At 37.2% G+C, this 18,811-nt stretch overlaps 1 protein-coding gene and 1 non-coding gene across 2 annotated transcripts in view; one reads left to right on the forward strand and one right to left on the reverse strand.

The window, feature by feature from the left end:
• Positions 1-18,811, forward strand: part of CBL (Cbl proto-oncogene) — an 80,443-nt gene that overhangs the window by 12,513 nt on the left and 49,119 nt on the right. Inside the window, exon 2 of the mRNA XM_068988603.1 lies at positions 7,315-7,562. Within this exon, the coding sequence (XP_068844704.1) occupies positions 7,315-7,562 (248 nt within the window). The remainder of the gene's footprint in view (positions 1-7,314; positions 7,563-18,811) is intronic.
• TRNAG-CCC (transfer RNA glycine (anticodon CCC)) lies at positions 6,311-6,383 on the reverse strand. The gene has a single exon. It is a non-coding gene; the product is annotated as a tRNA-Gly (tRNA).

Raw genomic sequence — 18,811 nt, forward strand, 5'->3', positions numbered from 1 at the left:
TCAATTCAACACATAAACACTTATATTTTAGGCTTTCTCTTACTGTCTCCTTTTTAATTCCCTGATGGTCCACATCTCTCTCTTAATGACCCTCTTTACCTTGCTCTTCACATTTTAGTCTCACTGACCTTTCTGTTCCTCAGATCCAAACCCGTTCCCACTCTAGGGCTGTTGGATTGGTTGTTCTCTCTGTTTGACCTACGCTTCTGATTCTACGTGACTGGCTCCTTCCTGCAGTTTTAACTGAGCCTAAGTTCATCTTAGAGAAGCCTTCCCTACTCACTATGCTTCAGTGTCATTCAGTATTTTCTTATTATTCTATTTTAATTATCTGCAAAGAAGCTGATATTTTTCTTACTGATTTCCTTTTGTTGTTTATTGCTTGATTCCACTCAGATTCAGGATTATTGTATTTTGATGTCTATGTCCCAGTGCCTGACATATTTGTTGAATGGGTACATTGAGAAAAATCAAAACCAGGTGCAATCTTCTTAAATATTTGTGTCTGTTTCAACCTGTCCTCAGTCCCTTTCTTCCTGTTTTAGGGGAAGAAGGTGTCCCTTCTTTCTGTGGTATTAGGTGTTTAGTGTTCCCAGCTGGGTTGTAGACCCCATTTAATTTATCTTCTCTTCTGGCTCTTTATCCATGTGAAACACATTCCGTAGTCTCTGAAGATAAAACCTTCAGTCTTGGTCTCTTAGTCTCAATGTCACTCTCCCCTAACTCCTTCCGTGCATCAATTTAAGAACCTACCATTTTAATTTTTATTATAAATGTATATTCTCAGTCATAAATACCTGCCTTACAAATGAGATTTTGGAATGTAATACTTATAAATCAAAGACTACTTTTTAAAAATTAGTATGAGTTCATAACTCTGTTGCATTTCAAGTATATTGTCTTCTGAGGTAGAGTCCTGTTTCTTGGCTGTGTTGTTCCCTTTTGGCTTGAAACCCTTAATAGGATGAGCCGCTTCCTAAAACACTGTTAAAATATTCATAAATCAGATATTTTTGTTGATTCAGCTTGTCTTTATTTGCTAGGCTTATATAGGGCTCTGTTTCAAGAGTACAGGAAATGATGTACAGAGGATAAAACATTTAGTTTAAAAATTTTCATATGCTCTTACATCATTTGAAGAACAGTTAGCAACTAAATTGGAATTTTGCAATTGTTCTAGATGGACCTAGTGATTCCAACGTTGTTCATCACAGTCATATTTATAATAGCGAAGACTTAAAAACAATATTAATGTTAAAGTGGAGGGGATGGTTTAAGATGCAGTATGTCCATAGAGTACAATCATTTAGATGTCTTTAAAAAGTTTATATAAGCTTTTGGTGACACAAGAAAATAGGCATTTTAAAATATGAATTAAAGCATAGGAAGTCAGATTTCTTCTTCTACCAATGTTAGACTAGGTTGTTGTTTGGAACCAAATAATGCTGCTGGCAACTAGAGAAGCTAGAAGAGGTCAAAGAGCTATAAAGGCAATGAGGAATTAGAGGCCAGGATCTGGAAGATAAGGAAGGCTCTGAAAGGTAAGCCTGATTTTTGAGGCTGCCTTGCCCATGAGGTCATTGTTGATTCTGAAAGCAATAGGTGAAGAGGCCAAATAGAATTTTCAAAATGCTCATGTCATGGAGGGCAAAAAACTGGAATTAGGGCCTGCCACGGTGGAGGGAAACACTCTGGATTTGGGGGTTGAGTCCCTGAGGGCCTGAATTATAGGAGTTATTTACTTCTGTCTTTACAGGGAACTGAAGACTGAAACCCAGCTTTTTAATCTCAATTTTGGGTTAGATTAAGACGACCTGGAATTCCTCATGTCCCTAGCTAATCTGTTTGCTAGAAGCAAAAGCAAATCCTTTCTGGATAATATCATCCATAGCCTCAGAATATCTCTCTAATTTTTTATATACAGTGTTCAGTCCTCAATAAAAATTAGGAAGGCTTATGAAAAGGTAAACTACAATGAACAGGAAAGATTGATAATAGAAACATACAAGGGATACAGATATTTGAGCTGTCAGTCATGGGTTTATATCTATGATAAATGTCTTAGAAGAATTGAAAGTAAAATTGATAATTTTGTCAGAGATCTGAAATGGTAAATAATGAAATAGAAATTCTAGAACTGAAAAACAAGAACTGATTGTTAAGTACTGATTGTTAAAGAACTCAGTGGTTGGGTTTAACAGCATAAAGCTGAAGGAAAAACTAGTGAAGTGGAAGATAAGTCAGAAAAAAATCTAGACTGAAGCATTGAGAGACAAAAGGATGGAGAGTGTGAGAGACGTATGGAATACTGAGTAAAGTTCTCATGGACACGTACTTGAAATTGAGAACGAGAATAAAGGGAATGAGGCAGAAGCTGTATTTGATGGGAAATTGGTTGAGAATTTTCCAAAACTGGTGAAAGTGAAGTCATAAAGTGTTCTCAACACCAGGAAAAATCCAGAGTAAAGTGCACTGAGGCATATTATTAGTAAAGCCCGAAGAAAAGAGAAATCTTATAAGCGACCACAGAATAAAAGACATTTTATAGTCAAAGGTGCAGCAGTGAGACCGACAGCAAGCCTTTTCAACAGGAGCAGTGGTATCCAGAAGGCATGCCTCATCTCATTGCGCCTGACAGATAATACATTTTTTATAAATTGAAGGTTCGTGGCAGCTCTGTGTTGTCAGTTGAAGATCAGCAATTTTTTAGTAATATTTTAAAAATAAGGTATGTATATTATTTTAAAAGATACATTACTATTGGACACTTAATAGACTGCAGTATAATATAAGGATAGCTTATGTGCACTGGGGAACCAAAAATTGTGTGTGAGTTGCTTTTTTATAACAGTACTCCCTTCATTGCAGTGGTTTGGTCTGGAAATGGTGGTATCTCCGAGGTATGCCTGTAGCTGAGGAGAATTTACAGCCCATAGCCTATACCCTGAAGGGCATAGGGTGTTCTTGAGGCTGAAGGAAAATGATTTGAGATGCAGTGAAGAGGATGAAGGGTGGTTATGTGGGTAAATATGAATGAATGTTGTCTGTATAAAATAATAAATAGTAATGACTTATGAACTTGATATGCTATTTGGGAGTCAAATGTATGATAGTAATAGCACATGACTTGAAAAGAGTAAATGGAGTTAGTGCTCCACGTCCCTTGCATTGTCTGGGAAGTGTAAAAGTACTACTTGATACAAGTTTTCATGAATCAGAGTGCATTTTATAATTACTAAGGTGTTCATTTAAAGAGTAGCAGAAGAATATATATTTGACAAGCTAATGGTGAAAAATGGGACAATAAACGTGTAAACTAAATAAGGGCTAGAAAGGGAAGGTAAAGGAATGTGAAACAAGAGAGACACATTGGAAACAGTAAATTATTTTATTACTTACTATACTGTCAGAACTTATTAAGTGAACCATATGAAATTGGCAGTATTTGACCTGCAATAATAAGTTTCATAATTGAAGTGTAAACAGGTCAAATTAGTTAAAACCAAAGATTGTCAGGATGGATTAAAAGGAAGCCAGTTATATTCTGCACAACAAAATCATGCCTTAAATGTAAGAATCCTTTTTTTTTTTTTTTGGTGCACAGCTCGGCTTGCAGGATCTCAGTTCCCTGATCAGGGATTGAACCCAGGCCATGCAGTTGAAAGCCCAGAATCCTAACCACTAGCCCCTTATTTGTAGACTTTTTGATGATGGCTAGGAAATCCCGTGGACGGAGGAGCCTGGTAGGCTATAGTCCATGGGGTCTCGAAGAGTGGGACACGACTGAGCGACTTCACTTTCACTTTTCACCTTCATGCATTGGAGAAGGAAATGGCAACCCACCCCAGTGTTCTTGGAGAATCCCAGGGACGGGGGAGCCTGGTGGGCTGTCATCCATGGGGTCGCACAGAGTCGGACACGACTGACGCGTTTAGCAGCAGAGCAGTCTGACCGATGTAAGGTGACCCCTAACTGTAGTTTTGATTTGCATTTTTCTACTAATTAATGATGTTGAGCATCTTTTCATGTGTTTGGCCATTTGTATGTCTCCTTTGAAGATGTGTCTATTGAGATCTTCCTCTTATTTTTTGATTAGGTTGGTTGTTTTTTGAAATTGAACTGAATGAGCTGGTTTGTATATTTTGGAGATTAATCCCTTGTCAGTTGCTTTGTTTGAGAACATTTTCTCCCATTCTGTGGGTTGTCTTTTGTTTTGTTTATGGTTATGATTTGTTTTAGTGTCTTAAGTAATACTTCCCCTTTGAGATCATAAAGTTCAACAAATATTTTCCAAATTTTTTTCCGAAAATCTTCAAAGCTTTTTCTCTGCACAAAATCTTTAATTCACCGGAAATTTACTTCTTATGCAATGTGTAAGGGATATATTTTTTCCATATGGATAACCAGTTTTCCAGTAGTTTTTCTCTTTAATTGATTTGTGGGTTTGCTGTTTTTTTCGCCATGCCTCCGGGCATGCAGGATCTTAGTTCCCTGACCAGGGAGAGGACCCGCCCCAGAAGTAGAAGTGCAGAGTCCTAACCACTGGATCACCAGGGAACTCCTCTTGGTCTTATTTGTAATGCCGCTTCTGATACTGAATTTCTGTACGTGTGTGTCTCTGTTTGGTCTCTCTTCTTATTTATTTGGTCATTTATCTGTCTTTGGCCGATATCACATTATTTTAATTGTAAGATATGAAAGAGTCTTGATAGCCCATTGGGTAAATACCTCCTACTTCAAAATAGGCTTGACTGGTTTTCATTTCTTTTTATTCCATGTGAGTTTGGGATCAACTTGTTAAGTTCTGCGAAAAAGCTCTTTGGGGTTTTGATAGGAAGTGCCCTGCATTTATATACTAACTTGGGGGAGAAGTGACATTTCCTTAAACATGATACAATTCTTCCTTAATTTCTGTTTTTACGTTCTTCAGTAAAGTTTAATAATTTTCTTCATAAAAGTCTTGCAAATTGTTAGATGTGTTCCTAGGAGCCTTAAAATTTTATTTAAGCCATTTAAAATGACAATAATTAAAATCATGTTTTAAACTTATTTATAAAATATTTATGAATGCTGTTTTGGTTTATTGGTTTTGAATCCAGGTTATTTTTGAATCCAGTAACCTGTTAGACTGTTTCTAATGGTTTGTCAGTTCTCCTTTATTTTAATCATGGACAGTTATATCAGCTGCAAATAAGATAAATTTTATTTTTTTCTGTTACTTATATTTTTACCACTCATGTATGCATATCTCAACAATTTAATGGGATATCTTTGTAACAGTAGTTTAGTCATATATGAGTAATGGTGTTAAGTATATTTTGTTTTCTGGTTTCTTTAGATCTGTTTTGAGAGGAGCATCCATGTGGTAGTATGGTGGAGGTGGTATAGTCACTAAGTCGTGTCCAACTCTTGCGACACCATGGACTGTAGCCTGCCAGGCTCTTCTGTCCTTGTCCAGGCAAGAATACTGGAGTGGGTTGCTATCTCCTTCTCCAATGTCGTAGTGTATTATTGCTAATAAATATACTACAGTTTATCCACTCTACTGCTGATGGACATTTGGGTTGTTGGTAGTTGTTAGTTGTTAAATATTTTTGTATGTGTATCCTAGTATACCTTTCCAGGTGGAGATCTGCAGGTTGGTAGAGCATATGAATCTTTTAGCCTGACAATATAGTGCTGAACTGTTTTTCAGGGTGGTTTTATTAGCTTAGATTCCCACCAGTAGTATTTGAAGGTCCTTGCTCCTTTCCAGTGATTTAGCATTACCAGTTTGGTGTGTGTAGTGGTAGTTGTGAGTGTATGATTTTCATTTTAATGAAATTAAAATGATTAATAAGATCAGGGACCATTTCATGTTTAGTGGTTATTTGGATATTTTCTTTTGTTGTGTTCTTGTTCAAGTCTTTCGTTCATTTTGTATTAGGTTGTATCTGCCTTACTGATTTGTAGATGCTCTTTATATATTCTGGATATATATATATATGTCAGTATATACATATTATAAGTATCTTCTCTGTTTCTGTACATGTGTTTTCACTCTTTCATGGTATCTAGAAATTCTTTTAGAGTATAGTAGAGTTTAATATTTTCCTTTATTGCTAGTGTATTTATGGTCCTGTTTCAGAATTTTTTCTCCATCATGAGGTAACGAAAGATAGTTTTCCTATCTTCTAAAGCTGCCTTTCACATTTGGGTCTAGAACCCATCTAGGTTTTTGGTTTTGTTTTGTCCTTTTTTTGAAGAGTGGATTCTTTTTATTTTATTCATCTTAATTTTTGGCCATGCTGTATAGCACATGGGATCTTAGTTCCCTGGCCAGGGATCAAACCTGTGTCCCCTACATTGGGAGTACAGAGTCTTAACCACTGGACCACCAGGGAAGTCCTTGATATGTTTTGTTTATTATATAGTATAAGGTGAGGGTTTAGTTTGACTTTCTTTTTTTCCTGTGTGATTGTACCACTACTGTTTTTGGAAAGATCGTCACTCCATTGTGATAAGTCAAGGGTCTATATATGTGTGGGTCTATTTCTTTACTGAAATAGATGTTATTGTTCCGCTAATTTATGTTTTTTTCAGACACAGAAAAATCTATGTAAATGGAAAGCGCTAAATAAGAATAAGAATGAATACAAATTATTAACCATTATAACAAATATAAAATATACTAATGTCAGCAGTCAAAAAGACAAAGATTGTTACATTGGATTAAAAAAATCTGACTATATGTTTTTTAAAAGAGACCTACTTAAAGCTAAGAACTCAAAAAAGTTTAAAAGAAGGTAAAATAAATTACCAGGCAAACATTCTGAGTCTTGCATTTAAATGGGAAGAAATGGTGTCTTGAAAGAGTTGGTTTCAACTCTGCTGGGTCCAAGAGTCTGTGCTCGTGTCCCCCAGTGGTCGTCAAAGCTCTAGGCTCCTACATTTCCAAGGTTTTCCTCCCAGGGCAGCCATGTTCTTTATTTGTGCCCCTGGAAAATTTCTTTGTTCTGTTGTGGGATGAGCCATGCATTTCAAAGAAACTTGCTGTACTTCGTCTAGCATTTTTTAGGCATGTGTGTGGGTGTCTCCCCCACCCCAATTGTTTAGTCTTCTGTGTGTTATCTGAACTGTTAAATACAGTTTAAAGAACCCACCCTTTCGGGGGACTGCTAAAAGTGATTGGGGGGGTGTTATGGATCATTATATTCTTGTGCATTTTTTGTATTTTTGCAAAAGAGCACATATTTTATAACTTTATTAAATTTAAAAAAGGAAGTTGCCCGTAAGATCCTCCAAGTAATAGTCCTTCTTTTCCATTTGTTGCAGGTGGTGCGGTTGTGTCAGAACCCAAAGCTGGCGCTAAAGAATAGCCCACCTTATATCTTAGACCTGCTGCCAGATACCTACCAGCATCTCCGCACTATCTTGTCAAGATATGAGGGGAAGATGGAGACACTTGGAGAAAATGAGTATTTTAGGGTGTTCATGGAGAATTTGATGAAGAAAACTAAGCAGACCATAAGCCTCTTCAAGGAGGGGAAAGAAAGAATGTATGAGGAGAATTCTCAGCCTAGGTAATGGAGAATACTACACAAATATTTATTCAGGTCTGTGACTGCCCGAATGGGTAACACATAGAAATAGTTGAGTTGGTTTTAATTTAATGTCAAGAGAAATAGAACGCAAAGATTACATTTTGACTTAAAGCTGTGTTTTGAGTTAAAGGTTGCCTTGGAGGGTAGTGATCCATCCCTAGCTCTGATCATTTATTTACCTCTGAAAAGTGAGTGACTTACAGTCAGGAAGATGAGCTGGAGACAGGCGGTTTTTTAGAGATCCGGAAGTTTGTGGATAGGTGAGAGTTTGAAAGAAAGTAGTTGGAGTTGACAGTAAATAGTAAGGGGTCAGATTTGGACCATGAACTGTGGCCCGCCAGGCTCCTCTGTCCATGGGATTCTCCAGGCAAGAATACTGGAGTGGGTTGCCATGCTCTTCTCCAGGGGATCTTCCCCCATCTAGGGATCAAACCCGTGTCTCTTACATACGTCTCCTGCATTGGAAGCTGTGTTCTTTACCACAAGCTCCATTGCCTGAGCCTCATTTGCCTCATTTGCCTGAGCTGGTAGCATATTAAGTAAAGTTATAAGTTGGGGATAATAGAAAAAAATTAGCTAGTAGTTTGGATAACTTTAAAAAAAACTAAACCTAAGTGAAATGACATTTCCTTTATAGGTAAAGTAGATTTTTAAATAGAGAAGAGTAGAATACTTTTCAAATAGAATTGGGAAAATGCAGTTAATGCAATAAATATTTGAGGAACCATTAAATATTCTTCTGTAGTTATTATATGCTAAAAACTGTATTGGCGGTTCCGTATGTTATTGGCTTGGTTGTTGTAAATTACGTATGGGGAGAGAAATAGATTGATTGCATGTATCGTATAGTTGTGTTTTGTCCAATCGGAATTAAATATTAACTTACCTGGAACAAGTAATAAGATATAAATTCTGTTAGAACTTTTTAGGGAGTAACTTACTCTTGAGGAGTGACTTGAATTGGGAGGGACAATAATTTCTGAGGGCATTCAGTCAGTGTGCCAAGGAGTAATTTACTAAATGGTATCCTTGTAGCCTTTGATTCTGTTGGCTTAGATTCTGGGAACTTTCATCTCTCACTTAAAATTTTACTCACATCATTACTCATGTTAACTTTACTGTGACAAATGACTCAGGTTTGGTCCAGAGTACTAGAATTTTCTTCTTAAGAAGATTTCTGGTGACTGAATTCTATTTGTAGGAACTTTTATAACATCTAATTTATATGAAAATGACCTTTGTCTACTCAAATTATTTAAATTTTATGGCTTTTGTTAAAACCATGACTACTTAGACATTAACTAATCAGTCATTTTGTATTGCTAAATTAAAATAAAAGTAATTTTGGACTTTATTAAGTACTGTAACTTAAGAATAATTTTATTTATCATCCACAGTGTACTAGGTTCTAATTCTAGGAGGTGAAAAGAAGAGTTAAGCATTTAATTCTGATGTGATAAATGCTTTAATAAAAATTTATACAAAATGCTGTGTGAACAGTTTTGCCTAGTGGCATCAGGGAATGTGGCACAGAGAAAGTATTATTTGAGCTAGATTTTGAAGGATCTTCCGAAGGAATTTTCTAGGCAGAGAAGTGAAGCAAAGGCCTTTAACACAGTGGCGTGAAAATGCAGGCTCTGTTTAAAGAACGTGAGCAGTCTGGTTTGGCTAGAAGGAGGGGAGATAGATAAGCTGGAAATACAGGTTGGAGTCAGATTGTAAAGAGCTGTTTTTTGACCTCTAGAATTTCTCCTGTTGATAACATGCTGCTATAGAAAAGGTTTTATTTATTTATTTTTTGAATTGTTGTTCAGTTGCTAAGTCATGTGCAACTCTTTGTGACCTCATGGACTGCAGCTTTTTTAAAATGATGAAACAAAAATTGTAGATTTTTCAATCTTTTTGGAGCACACTGAACATTGACATTTTATTTTTTTTAATTTTTATGACTGATAGTTCATCACTGAGAGGCAGGATAGTCTACTGGTTAAGAAGAGGATTAACTCTGAAGCCAACTGCCTTAGTTTGAATTTAACTTTTCCGCTTACTTAGTGAGCGACTTCACTTTCACGTTTCACTTTCATGCATTGGAGAAGGAAATGGCAACCCACTCCAGTGTTCTTGCCTGGAGAATCTCGGACGGGGGAGCCTGGTAGGCTGCCGTCTATGGGGTCGCACAGAGTTGGACACGACTGAGGTGACTTAGCAGCAGCAGTGTGATTCCTTGGTTTCCTCATCTGTAAAATGAGATAATATAACTTTTCTTGTGGGGAATTTGATAAGTAAATGTTGGTACTTAAAACAGTGAATTTTCTTGTTGGGAATTTGATAAGTAAATGTTTGATACTTAAAACAGTGATTGGCATATGGAAAATAATGAGTGGGTTAGCTCTTATTATATTAATCATCTTCCTTACTTTCATTACTATAAACATAGATTGTTGTGTCAGGCTGTTTGTTATTAGTAAGCGTAACCTAATGGGACTTCCCAAATGGTGCTAGTGATAAAGAACTCACCTGCTAGTGAAGGAGATATAAGAAACAAGTGTTCGATCCCTAGATGGGGAAGATCCCCTGGATAAGGGCATGGCAACCCACTCCAATATTCTTGCCTGGAGAATCCCATGGACAGAGGAGCCTGGCGGGCTATAGTTCGTAGGAGTACAAAGAGTCAGACATGACTGAAGCGACCTAGCAGGCACACATACATGCAGTGAAACGCATAAACCAGTTTGCTCTTACTACATGGCTTCACAAGATGCTTGTAAGTTCTTTTGCTTTTTTAAAAAAATCTTACTGTCAATATGTCTGTTGGTATCAATTTCATTTCCCCTAATATAAAGCTTTTAATCCACTATAGGCTTTGCCCATACAACCAGGCTGTACAAATTATATATAAAGTGGGAATAAATAAATTTGAGGTGAGAATACAGTTTTTTTTAGTAAAGGAAAATACATGGCTTTATGATCTTTGTGATCTGTATTTTGGTTGTTAGGAGGCTTTTTTCCTATGCAATTTAAAAAATTGAGATAGAATTCATATACCATAAAATTCACCCTTTTAAAGTATATAATTTAGTAGTTTTTAGTGTGTTCACAAAGTTGTGCAACCGTCACTACCACTTAATTCCAGAACATTTTTATCTCCCCAGAAAGCAGCCTCATTTTCATTAGCAGTCACTCCCCATTCCCTTCTCCTGCTTCTCCCCAGCCCTTGATGACCAGTAATATTTACTTTCTGTCTCTGTGGATTGCCTGTAATAGACATTTCATTTACATATGGCCTTTTTTGTTTAGCGTCTTTGACTTAGCATGTTTTCCCATTCATCCATCTTATAGCATAGATCATTAGTTCATTCCTTTTTATGGCAAAATTATATTTATATTGTATTTGTGTGTGTGTGTGTGTGTGTGTGTGTGTGTGTGTGTGTGTGTGTGTGTGTGTGCTAAGTCATGTCCAACTCTGTGCGACTCCATGGGCCATAGTCCACCAGGCGCCTCTGTCCGTGGGATTTCCTAGGCAAGGTTACTGGAGTGGGTTGCCATTTTCTTCCCCAAGGGTCTTCCTGACCTGGGGATCAAACCCGTGTTTTCTGTGTCTCCTGCATTGGTAGCGGATTCTTTTCCCCTGTGCTACCAGGGTGTTTATATTGTATTGTAATTATATTTTATTGATATTGTATTGACATTTTGATTACAGACATTTGGATGCTTTTATTACTAATAATGCTGCTATGAACATTTATGTGCAATTTTTTGTGAGACTATATGTTTTCAGTTCTATTGGATATATATCTAGGAGTGGAATTGCTGAGTCATATGGTAATTCTGTATTTAACATTTTGAGGAACCACCAAATTGTTTTCCACTGTAGCTGCACCATTTTACATTCCCCAAGCAATGTATAAGGGTTCCAACTTCTCACCAATACTTTTATTTTTTTTGTTATAGCCATCTTACTGGGTATGAAGTAGATACTCATTGTTTTGATTTTCGTTTTCCTAATAAGTAATAAAATGAGCAATCTTTTTATATGTTTATTCTCTGCTTGTTTATGTTCTCTGGAAAAATGTCTGTTTGAATCCTCTGCTTGTTTTTTTGACCTGGGTTACTTGGCATCCGGTTCTATCACTTCATGTCATGTAGAAGGGGAAAAAGTGGAAGCAGTGACAGATTTTATTTCTTGGGCTTTAAAATCACTGCAGACGGTGACTGCAGCCATGAAATTAAAAGACACTTGCTCCTTGGAAGGAACGCTATGACAAACCTAGACAGAATATTAAAAAGCAGACATCACTTTGCCGACAAAGGTCCATTTACTGCTGCTGCTGCTAAGTCACGTCAGTCGTGTCTGACTCTGTGCGACCCCGTGATGACAGCCCACCAGGCTCCTGTCCCAGGGATTCTCCAGGCAAGCATACTGGAGTGGGTTGCCATTTCCTTCTCCAGTGCATGAAGTGAAAAGTGAAAGTGAAGTTGCTCAGTCGTGTCCGACTCTTTAGCCTACCAGGCTGTAGCCTACCAGGCTCCTCCGTCCATGAGATTTCCCAGATAAGAGTAGTGGAGTGGGTTGCCATTGCTTTCTCCAAGGGTCCATCTAGTCAAAGCTATAGTTTTTCCAGTAGTCAGGTAATGATATGAGAGTTGGATCATAAAGAAGGCTTAGTGCCGAAGAATTGATGCTTTTGAACTGTGTTGCTGGAGAAAACTCTCGAGAGTCCCTTGAACAGCAGGGAGATCAAACTAGTCAATCCTAAAGGAAATCAACCCTGAATATTCATTGGAAGGACTGATGCTGAATCTCCAGTACTTTGGCCACCTGATGCAAAGAGCTTACTGTTTGGAAAAGACCCTGACGCTGGGAAAGATTGAAGGCAAAAGAAGAAGTGGGCATCAGAGGATGAGATGGTTAGCTAGCATCACTGACTCAGTGCACATGAATTTGAGCAAACTCTGGGAGATAGTGGAGGATAGGGGAGCCTGGTGTGCTGCAGTCAATGGGATTGCAAAGAGTCAGACACGGCTTAAGGACTGAACAACAACTTGTCTTTTTATTGTTGAGTTGTAAGAGTTCTTTACATATTCTGGATACTAGATTCTTATCAGATATATGATTTGTAAAACTTTATTCCTATTCTGTGAATGATCTTTTCGCTTTCTTAGTAATATAATTTGGTAGCCTTTCCCTTCTTCAGGGGATCTTCCCAACTCAGGGATTGAACCCAGGTCTCCCACATTGCAGGCGGATTCTTTACCAGCTGAGCCGCAAGAGAAGCCCAAGAATACTGGAGCGGGTAGCCTTTCCCTTCTCCAGGGGATCTTCCTGACCCAGGAATCAAACTGAGGTCTCCTGCATTGCAGGCAAATTCTTTACCAACTGAGCTCTCAGGGAAGCCCAGATTCTTACCAGATACATGATTTATAAAACTTTATTCCCCTTCTGTGGGTCGTCTTCTCTCTTTCTTGATAGTGTCATTTGAAGCAGAGAAGTGTTTCATTTATTTATTCGGTTACACCGGGTCTTAGTTGCCGCACACAGGCTCTTAGCTGTGGCGTGTGGGATCTAGTACTCTGACCGGGGATCGAACCTGGGCCCCCTGGATTGGGAGTGCAGAGTCTTAGCCATTGGACCACCAGGGATGTCCCTGAAGCATGAAAGTTTTTAATTTTGATGAAGTGCAGTAATTTTTTTCTTTGGTTCCTGCGCTTTTGATTTCATAGCTAACAGCGAAAGTGACAGTATTAATTGCCCAGTTGTGTCCGACTCTTTGTGACCCCATGGACTGTACCTCTGTTCATGGAACTCTTCCAGTAAGAATACTGGAGTGGATTGCCATTCCCTTCTCCAGGGGGTCTTCCTAATGTTGGGATCAAACCCAGATCTCCTGCATTGCAGGCAGATTCTTTACTGTCTGAGCTACCAGGGAAGCTTCATAGCAAAGAAACCAGTACCTAATCCAAGATCATGAAGATTACAGTTATGATCATTTTGTGTTAATTTTTGTTTATGGTGTAAGGTAAGGGTCCAACTTAATTCTGTTGATTGTGGTCATCCAGTTTTTCCAGCACTATTTGTTGAAAAGACTGTCCTTTTCTCACTGAATGAAGTTGGCATCCGTGTTGAAAGTTAATTGACCATGTGTGTGAAGTTGTATTTCTGGGCTCTCTATTTTATTTCATTGGTCTATATGTCTATCCTTATGCCTTCCCTGGTGGCTCAGACAGTAAAGAATCTGTCTGCAATGTAGGAGACCTGGGTTCAGTCCCTGGTTTGGGAAGATCCCCTGGAGAAGGGCATGCCAACCAACTCCAGTATTCTTGCCTGGAGAATTCCATGGGTAAAGGAGCCTGGTGGGCTCCAGTCTATGGGGTTGCAAAGAGTCAAACACAACTGAGCAACTGACTTTAGCTTTCTGTATATATATCTTTATGCCAGTACCACATCATCTTAATTACTATACCTTTGTAACAAAGTTTTGAAATCAGAAAGTGTAAATCTTCCAATTTCGTCCTTTTTCTAAATTGTTTTGGCTTTTTGAAGTCCCTTGAGATTCTTACGAATTTTAGGATTAGCCTGCCAATTTCTACCAAAAGGGCAGCTGGAATTTTAATAGAAATTGCACAGGACCTTTAGATCAGTGCAGGAATTACTGCTATCCCAACAATACTAAGTCTTCTCAATCTATGAATGTGGGATGACTTCCCATTTATTTTGGGGTCTTTAATTTCTTTCAGCAGCATTTTGTTTTCAATATACAAATCATTTACCTCTGGTTAAATTTATTCCTAAGTACTTTACTCTTTCAGATGCTGTTATATGAAATTGTTTTTTCTTAGTTTCATCTTTGGATTGTTCGTTGCTGCTGTGTAGAAAGAATATGGTTCAGTTTTGTGAAGTTTTGTGTTTGATTTTGAATCCTGTAACTTTGCAGAAATCATTTATTGGTTCTGGTAGTAGTAGGTTTTTTTTTTTTTAATGGATTCTTTAGGATTTTCTACAAACAAGATCATGTCATGTGCAAATAGAGATGGTTTACCTCTTCCTTTTCCATGGGGATGTTTTTAATTTCTTTTTCTTGCCAAATCACTTTAGCTAGAACCTCATGTGTTGGATAGAAATTATGCTGAATAGAAGTAGTGAGAACAGACATCCTTGTCTTGTTCCTGATATTAGGAGGAAAGCTTTCAGCCTTTCATCACTGGGTATGATGTTAACTGTGGGATTTTCATAGATGCCCTTTATCAGGTTGAGAAAGTTTCTATTTCTTTAATTTTTATTTTTTAATCACAAAAAAATGTTATAGGCCTTTTATGATTTGCTCCTGGTTTTTCTTCTTGGGAAAGGAAAATTTCTGGACTCTTGAAATTCTAGAAAAAGTATCTTGAGTTGTGTTAAGGACAAGAATGCAGGCAGGCCCAAGGAGTAACTGAAATCAGGGTTGAGAATCCTGCCAGGACACTACCTGCATTCTCTCAATGCAGATTAATATCTGAATTGTGGGGAAATCTGGTCTCTGCCAGAGGCTTCCCCGGTGACTCAGTGGTAAAAGAATCCACTGCCGATTCAGGAGATGTGGGTTTGATCCCTGGGCTGGGAGGTCCCCTGGAGAAGAAAATGACAACCCACTCCAGTATTCTTGCCTGGGAAATCCCATGGACAGAAAGCCTGGCATGCTACAGTCCATGGGGTCACAAAGAATGAGACATAACTCAGTGACTGAGCAACAGCTGGCCTCTGCTAAACCCAAGATTTACATCTTACAGGTTTCCACCATAGCAGAGCATCTGTGTCTTGATCCCCCTTTTGTTTATCTATGGACCAATCAACTCTAAAAGAAAAACTTAGTTCTATGATTAATCAAACATGGGCCAAGTGTCACTTCTAAACAAGCCTACTATGGCTTGGGGAACATATCTGTTCCCTCAAACCATGTACATGAGGGAATTTGTTCCCTGACTGGATGTTAAGGAGCTTATCCCTTAAATATTCTGTAGAAGAGTGTACATAAGTATCTCAGTATACAATACAGTTACTTCCTGTTTTTATTTTAGAGAGGATATTAGATGAATTAACTTCTCTGAAGACAAATTTGCCCTCATTTTTCTTAGACTTTGTAGACAATGAATTAAGTGAAAACCATAAGCTGCTTTCTTGCCTTTTATCTTTAATTCTGGTTTTTGCACCTGTTTTCCTTAGTGTGCAGGATGTTATAGTAGAAGCTGAGTGGGATTATATGGTGCAGTTAATTTAAAAATTATCTTACAGTATTGTCATTGTCTTATTGTATTCATTTTGGAAGTTAGATTAAACTTTTCTGTTGCATGTATATTATCTTTTTAGAGGTGGTTAAAGCTGAAATTATCAAAATTTGGTTTTGTTATATTCAGCCAGGAAGAATTCAGAAATAGGTAAAAGCTTATGTGCTAACCATTCCTTAAAGAAAAAAGAGTAATGAATATTTTCTCTGTGGTAGACACGGCTCTGGGAGCACTGACAGAGCACTAAACAGAAGATAGTCCCTTTCCTCACGATGCTTGTTGCGAAGAGTTGTACATGACTTAATGATTGAACAACAAAATTATAACCTTATGTTCTGTCTCTTTACATTTGCTTCAAAAATACAACCACTGAACCAGTATTCGTTTGGTTTCCGGGTTATCCTCCAGTGGAAGAGTGGTGATTCACAAAGAAATGGCAGAATTTGTTACTGCTGTAGTTTTTCCCTAGTAGCCTGAAAATAGGTGTCAACAAGTATGGCAAATCCTATTGGTAGATAATGGTGTCTTAGATCTGTGTTGAGGAGTTTGGGCAGAACTTGAGGTGTTTTAAAGCTTGCATAACATGACTTGTAAATGCATTGGATTAGGTTTCTGGTTTGAGCACGTGGATGATGTAATGGGAAGCCATGGAAAGGTATAAATAACAAGGGACAGTCATGATCTGATTTTTATTTTACAGTGCTAGTATTAGCTGTTGTGTCAGAAATAGATTAGGCTTGTGGAGGTAGCAGTGATGAAAGTAGAGGGAATAGGTTAAAAGGTTACTGCTATAGACCAGATGAGATAACTTAGATTAAGGATGAGAAAGTTGAAAGGAAGGAAAATAGAGTGGAGCTAGACTCAGTAAGAATTGCTAATGGATTGGACAAGAGAATGGTGAGAAGAATGGGCAGGGAAGAATCAAGGATGCTTTGTAGGTTTGTGGTCATTAACTCTGCCAACTGGTGGCAGCATTTACTAAAATGGAGAATTCAGAGTAGAGATGGGAAAAGTAAATTGAGAGTAAGGGAAATTAAGAGTTCCATTTTGGACAACTTTAAGTTTGAAATATTTTCATGAGCCATCTAAGGTGATACATCAAACAGGCAATTGCGTATATTAGAGTTTGGAGTTTAGAAGGAGAGATCTGGAATAGAGAGAGAATTTTGGTAATATTCAGAATAGTATTTAAAGTCAGGACATCTGGTTGGGGAGAGAAATCATCAAAGGAGACTTAAGAGGGGGCATAACTAAGGAAGAAAATAGAGAATAGATTAAAATAGCCAATACAGTAAAAATCAAAAACAAAAGAATTCTCTCTAAAATGGAACCCTGCTATGCTGTTGGTAGAACTGTAAATTGGTGCAGCCACTGTGGAAAATAGTATAGATATTCCTCAAAAAAAAAAAAAAAAAAAAGGCAACTAAAAATAGAACTGCCGTATGATCCAGCAATTCTATTCCTGGGTATTTATCCAGAGAAAACAATAATTCAAAAAAATAAATGCACCACTATGTTCATAACAGCACTGTTCACAATAGCCAAGACATAGAAACAACCTGAATATCTTTCAACAGATAAATGGATAAAGAAGATGTGGAATATACACACACACAGATGTACATACACATCATGGAATAGCACTTGGCCATAAAAGAAGGATGAAATAATGCCATTTGCAGCAACACGGATGGACCTAGAGGTTATCATATTAAGTGAAGTCAGTCAGATAAAGACAAATACTGTATGATATCACTTATATGTAGAATCTAAAATATGATACAAGTGAATTTATCTACGAAACAGACACTCGCAGGTATAGAGAACATACTTGTGGTTGCCGAAGGAAGGGAGGTGGGTGAGATTTGGGAGTCAGCAGATGCAAACTAGCATATATAGAATGGATAAATAGCAAGGTCCTACTATGTAGCATGGGGAACTATATTTAATATATTTAATATCCTGTGATAAACTGTAATGGAAGAGAATATAAAAAAGAATGTATATATATGTATAACTGAATCTCTTTGCTATATGGCAGAAATTAATACAACATTGTAAATAAACTATACTTCAGTTAAAAAAAAAAAAAAAGAAATATCCTTCCTTCCCCTCCTCAAATTCTCTCTAAATACAAAACTAGCAAAGGAAATAAGTAATCCATGAAAGAAGTGGATTGCCTGCAGATTCTTTGCTGCCTGAGCTACGAGGGAAGCCCTTCTATCAATTTGTTAGTTGTAAAAAATTTCCTTTTGGCCTGTAAAATTGGCAAAAGACAAAAAAAGGAAAATCTACTTATAACTAATGTTTCAAAGGAGAGGGTACAGGAAGGTGAGTACTCATACCTGGTTATGGTAGAATGAAACTGGTTTAGCCTTTCTGGAGGGTGATTTATCAGAAAGAACAGAGAAGCAATTTGGGTTAAAATGCAGTTACGAAGCTATTCATTTAGATGCTGTATATAAAAGGGAAGAACTGGAGACAACCTAAATGTCCAACATAAGATAAATTACATACACAAGAGAAGATAAGGTGTGCTATGTAGACATAAAAGTTTCTGTCAATAAAGATTTTTGATAGGTGATATATTAAAGAAATAGTAAAAATGTCAAAAGGTACATATTTCTAATTATAAGGTGAATAAGTCCTGTGGCTATAATGTACAACATGATGACTATAATATTTTTATAAAGGAAAAGAGGCTACAGAATTGTATCTGTAACTAATAAGATCACATTTTTGTAAAATGTATTTAAGAAATATAGAAAAAACATGGAAGGAATGATACCAAAATATCAACAGTAGTTATTTCTAGGTATTGGAATTAGAGGTAATTTTAGTTTTCTTTCTATTTATATCTTTTCTCAATTTTCTCCAACTAATATATAATCAACCAAATTATTTTTTGAAAGAAGAAAAAGACGTGATACTTCTTAGGTGACAACTTGGATTTACAAGGACAATCCTGA

This window comes from Capricornis sumatraensis, chromosome 16 (assembly GCF_032405125.1).
Source record: "Capricornis sumatraensis isolate serow.1 chromosome 16, serow.2, whole genome shotgun sequence".
In the NCBI taxonomy this organism is placed as follows: Eukaryota; Metazoa; Chordata; class Mammalia; order Artiodactyla; family Bovidae; genus Capricornis; species Capricornis sumatraensis.